Here is a 12,571-nt window from a genome sequence, read left to right as displayed (position 1 = left end):
TTTTATATTTATAAATAAATTTAGTTGTTAATATTATTATAATTAATATTAAATAAAAATTTAAATTATTTTAATAATAATTTTAATTATACCAAAAACTCTATTATAATTTATAATTTCAAATTTAAATAATTTTGCCATCTAAATCTAATAAGTAATATTAATTGATTTAAATTATTTTATCTATTAAAATAAAATTAACTAAATTATATATATATATATATATAAAAGTTAAAGAAAATGAAATAATTAAATTATTAAAATTACTCATGATAATTTAAAATTATTATAATAAAACTAATTTTAATTATATAAATTTAATATTTAAAATTATCCTTCATATACTTAAATTCTAAATTTATTATTTTTTTAAATAAAATTATATAAAAATTAAAATTTTATTATTTACAAAATAAATTAAGAGTGTTAAAATAAATAAAATGTGCGACTAGTATTAAAAATGCAGAGATATAAGCCTCACCAACTCTGCGTAAATTACCTTCAATTTCCGTTCAACCTAAATTTGGAAGGCTGAAGAGCCCTAAATAAAATCCATTGGAATTTCCGAGTTGCTTCCTCCCTCAATTGTCTCTACCTTAGGTAGGCGCTGATTCACCATCTCACCGATTTCGTCTTCCTCAAGCTCCGGCAACTGCTGCACTTTGAAGCTCCGCCGTTATTTATATGGTACGTATACTTTTTATTGGGTTGCTGTTGAACCCCTTTCATGTTCTCTATATTTGATTGTTTGATTCCTTTAACATTACTAGAGATTATAATTTCAGCAACTTTTTTGAGCCGCTGTGAATATTTTGTTAGCTATTATAATGCTTATTTTGTTCTAGTTTAATCCCTATTTGGTTTGATTTCCGAGAAGAGAATTTATTATCAATTAGCGGTTGTTCTTCCTGGCGATTTTATGTGGAAGTTTAGCTGTATCTCATAGTTTCTGCTCTGACAGAGATTTGGATTATGTAGCATTTAGAATGAATAATTAATCCATTTAGTTGAAATATATTTTTCTTTCTTCTTATATTTTTTATCTTCTTCTCCTCTTAGTATGGTCATATATGATTGGTGATATGGTAAGAATTTTCTTGCATACATTTTCTTTTCTCCCGTCCTACTATTTCTGGGTTTTGTGTTTTACTATCAATTTAAGCCCTTAGACCCTTTTCTAAGGGAGACTATTAAATTAATTCTTCCTCTTTTTTTTCGGGTGTGGAATAATTAAAAATTGGTGATTGTTGTTAAAAAGTGTAACAAACACAGGTTTGGTAAGAAATTATATCCCTGATTATAGAAGAAAATTTTAGATAATCTCTGGGGGGAAATGATAATTAGTCGAGATTTAGGAAGGATAAATTAAGGGAAGAATGATCTCATGCAAGTGATCCACTGTTTGAACTAGTAACAGATCAATGAACCTCTTTGATTTGCGGTTGGCTTTTGTCCCTGGCCATGCAGAAACAGATCCTTTCTTTATTCTTCAACCTCTCTGAAAATCTCTAGAGGTCTTCTCAACATTCTTTCCTGTCAAAATCAACGTTCCCAATCCATATTCTAGTGGATCGGTTATCTCCATCTGTTGAATAATAAAAGAGGCTGAGATATATCATAATCAAATCCTACTTCATTCTATTCTCTTCAGTTATGGTATGCCTTCTCTCTCTGCATCTCTCTTTGGTTTCATCTTTTATTTTTTATCTATTGTTGTTATTAAAATTTCATATGAGTTTTGGAGACATTATGAATCATATGATTTGTATGGAATCATTAGCCAAACAATAAGAGCCGATGGGTGAATTTTAAGTATCCAAGAATTGGAGAAAAATCACATGAATCAAAGTTGAATTATGAAAATCTTTATGCATCAGTTGATTCATCAATTTGTAAAGAGGGATGGACAAATGGCCCAGGATAGTTTTGACTATTTTTGTTCTAAGATTTTAACTTGCTAGTTTGATATTTTGAGTTTGGCTGCAACAAAGTTATTAGGTTCACTTTGATTTTATGTTTAGTACATGATTTCAAATTAACATACACATTATTTACTATTAAATGTTTAATACTTCCTTGGTTCACTTTATATAGAGAAAAAAAATTTTGCATAACGATTAAGATGGCAGTTAAACTATATATTTTATTCAATTTATTTACCCTTAATCCACTTTTGATAAGTAAAAGAAATAAGGAAAGCAAGCTAATGCAACATCAGTAATCTAGGCATATTTGTTGAGCAAATTTGCAAGAGGATGAAACAGATCTAGGTAGATTATGGCAAAATTTGCGCCACAAAAACTCAAAATGAGAGTAATCTTCATGAGTTGCAGGTTTTAAACAAAATGCGTCCAAAATAAAAAATTAAAAGTATGCAGCCTAAATTTCGCAATCTAATAACCAGTTTCTCAAATCCTTCAATACACCTGCATATATATTTCTATCAAATCTTCAATAGCAATTTCCATTCACCTACAGAATATAGAATAGAGAAAATATGGAAGAAACTAATATTTCAGCACAAATAATCAACCATTTTCAATTCACCTTAATGAAGTTCCAACAAATTCGGCCATAGTTTCTGAAAATACGACCACATATCTCCCTCTAAATTTGATTTGAACTTTGTACTTGTTGAACAAGAAGCTGATGTTGGGGATTTGAAGTTCAATTGATCCCAAAATGGAGGTTCAAAGATCAGAAACACAGGAAACAAAAAGAAAAACATAACCGAAGAAGTAAAGAATTCAGTATGTACCATATGCTTTTATCATAGATGCAGTAAGGTTTTTTTATCTGCGTGCAGTCATGACAAAGTTGCGAACACATTTTCTATTTCTGTCAAGTCAGTTTATAAACTTTGGCAAAACACAAGGATCAATCCACAGAAAATCTGCTACTGGGTGAAACGTACTTGGAATAAAGGTAGAAAAAGAGTTCAAATATCAGCAAATATGATAAAAGACATTTTCCTTAGATGATGAATGACAATTTGATTCTTGGCACATGAACAATGGGTGTCTTTATCATGTGTGCACAAATGAACCAATATGCGCGTAGTAATTAAAAGTTGTGCACATCATGGAAAAAGAGAATACTCTCTCTACAATAGCTTTGGTTATATTAACTCAATAAATGCTCAACCCACATGTTGTTCCCCACTATCTATCTAATTTATGTCACTTGGTCAAAGAAATTAACAATTATAATTAAGGGGTATTTCAGATTTTTTATCATTTTACTCTTCTTAAAATTTTCATATCAATTAAATTTTTCTATTTAAATGAAACACTCTAAATAAGAAGTTTCTCTATATAAAGAGAACAGAGGTAGTATCTTTTAATAAAATTAATGGGAAATATATATATTATTTTCCGTTGGTTTTTCAAAAGGTGTACTGAATCTTACTATTTGATTCCATTCTTGACTCTCAATTAAAAAAATTAGGATTTCGATTGTTGATTCCATTCTCGATTTGATAACTATGCTTTTATATATTTTTATTTCTGGTATATTTGCGGATATTATAACAAATTTGCATTTTTTCCCAATTCAATATAGTATAAAATATAAATGTTTGATGGTTTATCGCCTGTTGTTAGACATTATCATTTGTAATTTTAGCTCTGTTCTAATCTAAATTCTAATTCCTGAATCCCCCGAGCAAATTCCAATTTTTTCTCCTTTTTAATTTTCTTTTAATGTATTTCATTAATATATATGTTAATTATGATAAAGAAAAATTAATGTATAGGTTTAGGGTTAAAAAAGTTGAAACATAATTTTTATTTTCTTTGTAAAAAAATAAATTAATTTGCAATTTATTATTTAATTTAATTTCATTAATTTGTTATAATAATGATGTTTGATTTAAGTTATATAGTCTATTTGATATATTTATGTTTATTATATAATTGTATATATTGTTCTTGACTTATATCTATCAATATCATTTTATTTTACAAATTTTGCAAATTGTTTTGAAAATTTTGCGTAATGTTACGGCTGTTACAGGCCTGTTCCCTTACCTGCGATGAAGACGAAGACCACAATTTATAACCATGGTGCAAACATAAATATTTTTAAGAATTTTCCAACAAATTTTTTAATAAAGCTGCTTGATATGGATAGGATATCTGTTGATTTGTCGTAACTGCTAAATATTTGCTATCATTAAACAATCAAATACATCATTATTGATCTTATGCTTTTCAATGTTAGATAACTGTCCTCTTGGTCCATCAATTTTCTTATTCTATTACTTGTCTTGCTTGTTTAATTTAAGTAATATTACCCCTTCTAAAATTTGTTTATTTTTGTATTCTTTTCTAATGAAACATGTCTGTGTTCCACAGGCAGCTAAGATTCTTGCCAACTTAATTGTAATGGGCTCTGGTATTTTAGCTCGGGCTTTTGTTCAAGCCTACCGGCAAGCACTTGCAAGTAAGTAATTTATCCTTTTATAATCTGATCACCTGCCATTGGTACAATGGCTCTCTGGTGGGACATTAATCTTCTTTTGTTTCTGTTACTGTCTCTTTCATGTTTAGGACATTGTTATGGTTTGAAGGAAGGTTAGGAACAGGGCTAATTGACTTGTGTGCCTGACCATAAAAATATAATGTCCTAAATTATGTTAAACAATGAGAGAATTTATGTGTTTCTCATTAAATTTTACTGGAATGTTAAATTGCAACTGAAGATATTTGTTCTGCATTGTTGGTATAATGCTATTGCTGCCTGCTGCCTGAAAGGCAGTGGCTTGAAAGTTGTACTAATTAAAATGCTAAAACTTGTAAAAGTAATCCATGTTTATTGTGGTCATGCAAATTCACATGGGGAATAGTTGAGTAATCTATTTTCCTTTTATCCAACTAATTCTTTTTGCTTTTCCCCCCTTATTTTCTTTGGTTTATTATTTGTTTATTTATTGCGGTTGGAGGGGGAGGATTCTATGTCTTAAATTGAATAATCTGGAATAATTGGTAGTTGTACTAGCTGTATCAGGAGTTAGTTTTGGAGGGAAAGAGTTAGTAGTAGATGAAGTTGTTAGATCTATAGAAGGAGATAGTTATTGTACTGGATAGTATAAATAAGAAGATACCTTTACAGGGAAAGCATTCAAAAATTCAACACAATCAGCTATACTCCAATATTCTTCTTCTGCTTCTATCTTTTTCTTTTATATCTTCTTCCTCACACTCTTCTCTATCTCCTTTGTACTTTCTCTTCTTCTATCTCAGTAGAACCCTAATCTAAGGGCTGCTACTGACATTCTATTGGATGGGCTTTTTGCTTTGCAATATACTATCCCATTAAGCTTCTTGCCATTATCTCAATGGGATGCAATTCTGACTTGTAATTTGGTCAAGTTAAAAACTTTAGGCCATGATCCAAATAAGCTTTGTGCACTTTGTGAGTTGTGACAACTCTGTAGTTCAAAACATTTAGCCTTCCTTTGAGGAACATTTGTAAAAATTATGTTTTTTTCATGACTACTTCGTCTATCCTGATTACTGGAGGAAAAGTTTGAGTCTTTTGGAACTTGGAATTGGTGTCCAATTCTTTCAGCCAAGTCATCTAAAGTCAAATAGCAGTAGTTTGAGGATAAATTTTCATCTTGTACCAAATATTATTAGAATATCACTACTATTGTGTGGATATAGGCATCTGCATCTATGTTTTCAAATGAACTAATTTGACTTTATTGAACATTTTCATGATTAGATGCTCATGGATATCGATCTATCATTTTTTTTTTCCATACCTTATGATATTTGAAATTGAAACAAAAATAAAGCATATCTTAGTGCTGCTCATTACACTTTTACAGTCTGGTCTTTTAGATTTAAATCTGGAGAGATGGAATTTTGCTACATTCCTGATCTTAATCCTATTTGTTTTCACTTTGTTGGTCGACATGGCAACCTCAAACTGTAATAGCAGCATATAAGGGCTTCACTGATATCATAGTGCCTAGATTGTCACCAATCATCGAGAGTTGCACATAGACATCTAGACTCTTTCCGGTCTCTACTACATTAACACTACATTTTTTTACTTCTTCATGAATAAGCGTGTTAATTGCTACTGCATTCCCCATTTATGGTATTTGGGGATGGAGTGTTTAAATTAATGTAATGGAAAATGAGGTGTCAAGATCTCCTCAACCCACCAAGTTGGTGAGTTGAAAGGGGGGTTTTGCAGATTTCAATCCCTCCAACCTTATCTTCTTTAAAAAAACCATGCTCCAAATAAAATATCCACATACCTGTTACCCCTAAAACCCTTACCCAAACTCCAAAAACTTCCTCAAAAGCATAGCATTGCCATCTAGCATGTTTTTGGTGCTTAACTCATTTGTCATGACTATTGAGCTCTACTGTAATTTCTCTTGGAAACACAAATTGTGAGAGGTGGTGTCTTTCATTTCTGTTGAGTGTTTTGCTGCTTATGTTACTCCTTAAAAGATATATATCCTAGACCTGTAAAATAAAATTTTATGATATGTGCCTTTATATAAGTTTTAGTCTTAACTAGTTCACTAGGATATGGTTGGTTTGAGATGTTTACTCATGGTTGAATAGATATTATCATGCTTTCGCAATTACTAACTTTTCTAGAAGAATCTAAGGTCTAGAGATCTTTTTCTGATGTTACCTTGGTTTTGCATGCATCTGATGCTGACTGGCAAGGTTTTGATAGCTCAGATTTTCTGAAGTGGAGGGAGGATGGAGATTGGGGCTTGTATGGGCCTCATTTATTAAAGTCCTGTAACTTCTTCACAGGCATACATTAGTCAGCACCTGAGAGGAACTTTAAGAGGATCTACCATGTGGCACACTACCATGTAGGGGGATTATTCTATCAGAATTATCTATCCTAGGACAATTTTCCTATAGCTCTTAGTAATCACATAGAGACCTTCTAAGGGCGTCTTGTTTCCTGTTATAAATAGAACTAGGGTTTAAAAGATTTGCAGATTGGCTTGGAGTCCTCCCTTAAGTTGTGAACTTAGAGGAATCCCTCACTCATATTATAGCGGAATTTATTCTTATATCTTCAATGTAATTAACAATTTAGTTTTAATTTTGCCATTTGCTTTGACTAGCTGAAGAGTAACCCAATTTTCCTTGTGGCTTCTGCTTCAACAGTCCAATCATGCTTGCTGTCAAGCATATAATCTTTCTTATCACCCAATATAAATGATGTGCATGTGTGTTTGCCGTCAAGCATGCTTCAATTTGTAATTATGTTGATTTGGCATGTATATTTTGAGTTATCAGGGTAAACATGTGGCCTAAAGTTCCACTCAATTGATTAAGAATTGCCAAAGTTTCTTTCTAAACCTGTTGATTCAGTGACATATTTTTCCTTTTTATGCAGATGCCTCAAAATCTGGTGTCGCCCAAGAGACAATTCAAAACACAATCCGGAGAGGAAGCAAAGTAATGACAGAGCAGGAAGCCCGGCAGATTCTTGGTGTAACCGAGGAAACTGCTTGGGAGGAGATACTGAAGGTTGGTGTTTCTTGAATATGTATTCTTCTGTGCTTAAATTCAGAATACTAATAAAACATATTTCTTCTACCTTGGCAGAAATACGACAATTTATTTGAGAGCAACGCCAAAACTGGAAGCTTTTACATCCAGTCAAAGGTTCACAGGGCTAAGGAATGTTTAGAGGCTATACAAAAAGGCAAAGGCGAGGGTACCCCAAGTTGAGATTAGAATTGTATGCACAAGTTTGTTGTTTATTGTGAAAACTTAGTGACCTATTTAGTTGCAAAATGATCCAAAATAACTTATGCTACAGAAGCCATAAGTGTTGGCTTTGATCTTATTAATGGTCAAATTGTGTCATTAGGCTAATCCAGACTTGATAAAATGAGTTGTGTTAATGCAAAATGATCAAATTATAAGAGGCATATCAGTATGTGTGCTCATTATTTTGAAGGGGAAGTTCATTTAGTAAACCTGTTCTCCTGTTGGGGAGGACGTCGATGTTGGCTTACAGCACCTCTTGGGATTCTTATTCTTAAAGAAAGAAAGGGAAAAGTTAGGGGGGTTGGCTTGGCTTTTGTATTACTAGTACATCTTTTTCTTATTTCTGTAAAAAGGAAGAATCTGTATTGATTAAATCTTTTGATTTAAAACTTAATTAGTCTATCATTTTCAGGATAATTGAGTTCTAGCTTTTTTTTTTCATTTTAATTGAATTAATAAATAATCTTTAATATTCAAAATAAAGAAATTAATATTCTATAATAAAAATTTTAATTTTTCATGAAAAAATAGATTGAATTAATAGGTTTGGATTAACTGGATGAGAAGCTTTTATTCAAGCATCAGCTCATAGTTTAGTTCATGATTGCAGCGCTATTTCATATTAGCGCATTTGTTTTGTAGAATGACCAGTATAGGGTTTTGATAGAAATAATCAACTGAAGTGAAATAATGTGAAATTTTAGTTTGATTTTTATATTTGTTTGATTTTATTTAATTTTAATTTTAAAAAATTTGATATTTTAGTTGAATATGATTTAGTAGAAAAAATTTGATAAAATCTAACTGAATTAATTAGTTAATTATACTAATAGTTTTAATAATATAAAATAATTAAATTTTAACTAAAATTAAAATATTTCAATTAAATTTTAAAATATTAAAAATAAATTATAAAAATAAAATAAATTTCTTTAAAAGGCCTACTAATAAAAATCATATTGAATTAGACTAATTTTATAAATTATTTAAATTTAAAATTTTAATTATTTAATTTAATTTAATTTTAAATTAAATTTTAAAATATTAAAAATAAATTATAAAAAATATTTTTTTTTTTTAATTTAACTAATAAAAATCAAACCAAACTAAATTGATTTGATTTAAATTAAATTTTTTTAATTTAATAAATTTTATTTTTATAAATATTTAAATTTTAATTTTCAATTAACAAAACATCTCGATAATAGCAAATTTGACAAAGACAGATATTTTGGAGATTTTTATTATTAAAATATATTAAATTTAGTTTAGAAAAGTAAGATTGTTGATACTTGTTCTTCATGAAAACAGCTGTGAAGGCAATGTCAACTGTGGGCAGCTGAGAGTTGCTCAGCCATTATGAGAGAAGCAGGTCAAAATTTATCTAGAAAGAAGGTTAGGAAAAATTCTAAATCACAAATGACAAATGTTAGATTGTTGGCAGCCGCATGGCATAATAGTCAATCAATATTAAAATTTTCTTCTCAACAATGTTTATGGATTTCCTTTCCTCATTCTTTCCGCCTTTCTAGAATTATTATAATATTATTAATTATTATTTGTTAATAAATTTTTATAAAATTATGTAAAAAATTTAATTTTTTAAAAATAAAAAGGTTTTTGTTAAAAAAATTAAATTTTTTCTTTTCAAGCAAGAAAATAATTTTTAAAAAATCAATTAAATTAGATTGTCATGAAATTCTCAATTCCAAAATAAATCATCGTTTCGTTCACAATATATTTTTTCTCTGTAATTAATATTTAATGCCCAATTTTTATAAAGTTATAATTATATAACTCTCTAATTTTATAATTATTTAGAATTAAATAATAATATTTTAAAATGAAATGGTAATATTAAAAACGAATATTTGATCGGTTTGATTTAAAATCAAACCGAACAGAATAAATTAAAAATTAAAATTGTGGAATTTATAAAAATTAAACTGAATTAATTTTAATCAAAAATTAAATCAAACTGAATCGGTTTGATTCAGTTCGATTCAGTTCGATTTGATCAATTTGAATTTTTAATAAGTTTTATATCTTTTACACTTTATTTTTTATATTTTAAAATTTAATTAGAATATTTTAACATTAATATATGATCTAATCTCTTTATATTATTAAAAATAATATACTATTATCATCAATCGGTTTGATTGAATTTTTTTGATTTTTTCTAATCAAAATTGAATTAAATTAAAATAATTGAAATTTTTAAAATTAAAAATTGAATTGAACCGAAATGAATAAAAAATCAAACTAAATTTTTAAATTATTTGATTGGATTTTTTTAATTTTTACCGAATACTGCTAATAATATTAGTAATAAAAAAATTAAAGTATCAACTTTTTTTTATATGGAAATTAGGAATCAAAACCAACTTTTATTTTTTTTTATTTTTTAATGATTCCTATTACATATTAGTTGATGCGATGGTGGTATGGATTGAAGCCTAAGCAATGATGTTGCGCTAGAATTTGTTTTCTCTTTCCTTCTAAACAGATAAAATGACATTATTCCTTCAGCTGTTTAGACAATAATGTCAATTCAAAATCTTATTAAGCAGATGGATTTGGAGATGAATCTGATTCTAGTTACATCACATAAAGTTCAAATCCAATATTTTTGGGATTTCAATTGTATTGTTTTTTTTTTTTTTAATTTGAAATATTTTCATTATCAATCACAATAATTTTTTCTTTCTTTCTCTTTTTTTTTGAAATGGATTAGGGGAGTAGAACCTAAAACCTCTCAGATTTAATCAGATGCACTTACCACCAGACTAAACATGTAAATACTTTCTTTTTTTCTCTTTAAAACTTATATTCTCTCATCTTTGTCTCAGACTTTTATAGTTTTTTAAGTCATTCAAGGGAAAGTTCAATTATCTTGCTATATTTTCCCTTCTCTTTTTTAATTTTCTTATTTTAGGTCTTTTATCACCTTAGTTTTCTTATTTTTCTTTTCAATTGTTTTAGTTTTGACTTCTTTTTAATAGAGTTTTAGTGCCCTAACGAATGAGATCATCATACTATTTAGTATTAAGATTATTGCATGCACTTGTTTCCTTATTGATGGCTAATTTGTTTTTGATCTTCGCGTGTAGAAAGGGAAGCTAGGAGGTTCGACTTCCCTATATTTCTAGTGTATTGGCTTGGGCTTTAAGGTTGTGTTTCATAGTGCGAATAGAATTTTCATAGTGATTTTATTTCTACCTTATATTTTTAATGAAAGTTAAATTTGTTTATAAACTATATAATATGGGTGAAAAAAGCAAAATTCATTTTTCGATATAAATTTGTCCCTAGACTATTATTAAAAGGCTAAATAAGGACATTACTTATGAAATACTCTTATTTGGTCTTTTAATAATGATTCAGAGATAATAATACTAAAAGATAAATTTTAGTATTTTTAAGTAGTATTGTATAATTCAAGAGTAAATTTGACTTTTTAACCATTTCTATTGTAATCATTTGTCACCTCTAAGAGTGCCATTGTTGATGCTCAAAAGGTTCCTCTATGAGTGGGTAGAAGTTCGGATGAGATTGAGTCTCTTAGATCATTTTTCAGGCTTTTGTGATGTTCTGAGATCCAGATAATAGGGTTTACAATAGCGGTGTAAACTTGTCCGGAGAGGAACGTGTTCCTCTCTTTTTATTCATTCTCCTTTGTCTGCTAGTGACGCGTAACAGCTTTTCTGCTACAGTGTCACCTGCCTTTGTCCTGCAGGTCCGTACGCATGAAAACGCCAGACGTCTTCTCCACACCAACCGGCCATTTAATTCTCCCAACGTGCGTGGGGGCAGGGTTGCAAAGTGACTGGACCAGTTTGTCAGGGAGGCTTCATGGGTTTTTGGCCAGTACTGCTTTATGAAGCCCGACCTCGTGCTGAGATGATGAAGCCCAGCGGTCATCAGTTGGTCTAGTTTGTGGCTTATTTGTATTGCTGTTTTTTTTTTTCAATTCTCAAGGACATAGTTTCTTTTTAATTTTTGTTTGGAATGAAACATTCATAAAAAAAAAATTAATTTAATTAATTTATTTTTTATTAAAATTTTTGCTTGAAATGAAAGAATTTTTTTTTATCTTATAAAATTATTAATTAAAAAATAAAATTATACATAATTTTATTAAAATTGTTAAACTTTTCTTTTACTAAATGAATTAGGTTGAAGGAAAGATTAATGAAATTTATTTCTAATAAAAAAAAAAGAAAGAGAAAGAGAAAGTTCAGGTAGAGGAAGAACAAAGGAATTATCAGAATGTGTCTCATTTGTATTGCCATAAATAAAAGAAGGATTCTTTTGCTTTAGTTTTTCTTTTCCTTTGGTTTTTCCTTGCCCTTGGGCAAGAATGACAATCCATTTTCTTTGGTTTCCCTCGCCATGAATGTCGGTATCAACTTGTTTTAGTTTTTCTTTTCGTCTTTTTTGAATTTTGTAGCTTGGAGTTATTTTCTTAGAGAGGAATGGTTATTCTATCGGACTTGCAGAGGGTTTGTAAGTCGCTTTTGATTGCCGGAGAGATTCCGATATTGGCCGTAAGCTCTATGACATTTCCTATAGTGTCATTAGAATTACTGGTTTTAGTTGACCTTTGCAGATTATCGCTTGTTCAGCTTGATTGGCGAGAATGTGGTGTTGATTACATTTGATCGGTGACGTGATGGTAATGGTGGTTTCTAGCGATGGTTTTAAGTAATAGATCCAAGCAGTGCTTCATTTTCTATGGGTGAGTAGAGTTGAGCTTAATGATTTGGGTTGGGTTGGGTCATGAGTTTTGAGTTGATATGTAC

General features: G+C 29.4%; 1 protein-coding gene across 2 annotated transcripts; it reads left to right on the top strand.

Moving 5' to 3' along the window:
- The first annotated feature begins 467 nt into the window (after nucleotides 1-467).
- Nucleotides 468-8,183, top strand: LOC110614058 (mitochondrial import inner membrane translocase subunit PAM16 like 2). Of its 2 annotated transcripts, XM_021755519.2 has the most exons (5): nucleotides 477-687; nucleotides 1,468-1,656; nucleotides 4,356-4,443; nucleotides 7,387-7,520; nucleotides 7,599-8,183. In XM_021755519.2, the coding sequence occupies exons 2-5, from the start codon at nucleotides 1,654-1,656 to the stop codon at nucleotides 7,722-7,724; spliced, it is 351 nt and encodes a 116-aa protein (XP_021611211.1). In that variant the 5' UTR covers nucleotides 477-687; nucleotides 1,468-1,653; the 3' UTR covers nucleotides 7,725-8,183. The 2 variants fall into 2 exon arrangements, with proteins under 2 accessions (XP_021611212.1, XP_021611211.1); XM_021755520.2 differs by lacking the exon at nucleotides 1,468-1,656 and having other exon boundaries at nucleotides 468-687.
- The last annotated feature ends 4,388 nt before the right edge of the window (nucleotides 8,184-12,571 follow it).

Source organism: Manihot esculenta, chromosome 4, assembly GCF_001659605.2.
Source record: "Manihot esculenta cultivar AM560-2 chromosome 4, M.esculenta_v8, whole genome shotgun sequence".
In the NCBI taxonomy this organism is placed as follows: Eukaryota; Viridiplantae; Streptophyta; class Magnoliopsida; order Malpighiales; family Euphorbiaceae; genus Manihot; species Manihot esculenta.
Note: the sequence above shows the minus strand (reverse complement) of the source record. Positions and strands in the feature narration are given on the sequence as shown.

Bases quoted from the DNA above. Each gene is read 5' to 3' on its own strand.
- LOC110614058 (XM_021755520.2), top strand. The intron at 4,444-7,386 runs GTAAGTAATTTA...CTTTTTATGCAG, and splicing joins CTACCGGCAAGCACTTGCAA to ATGCCTCAAAATCTGGTGTC. The intron at 7,521-7,598 runs GTTGGTGTTTCT...CTACCTTGGCAG, and splicing joins CTTGGGAGGAGATACTGAAG to AAATACGACAATTTATTTGA.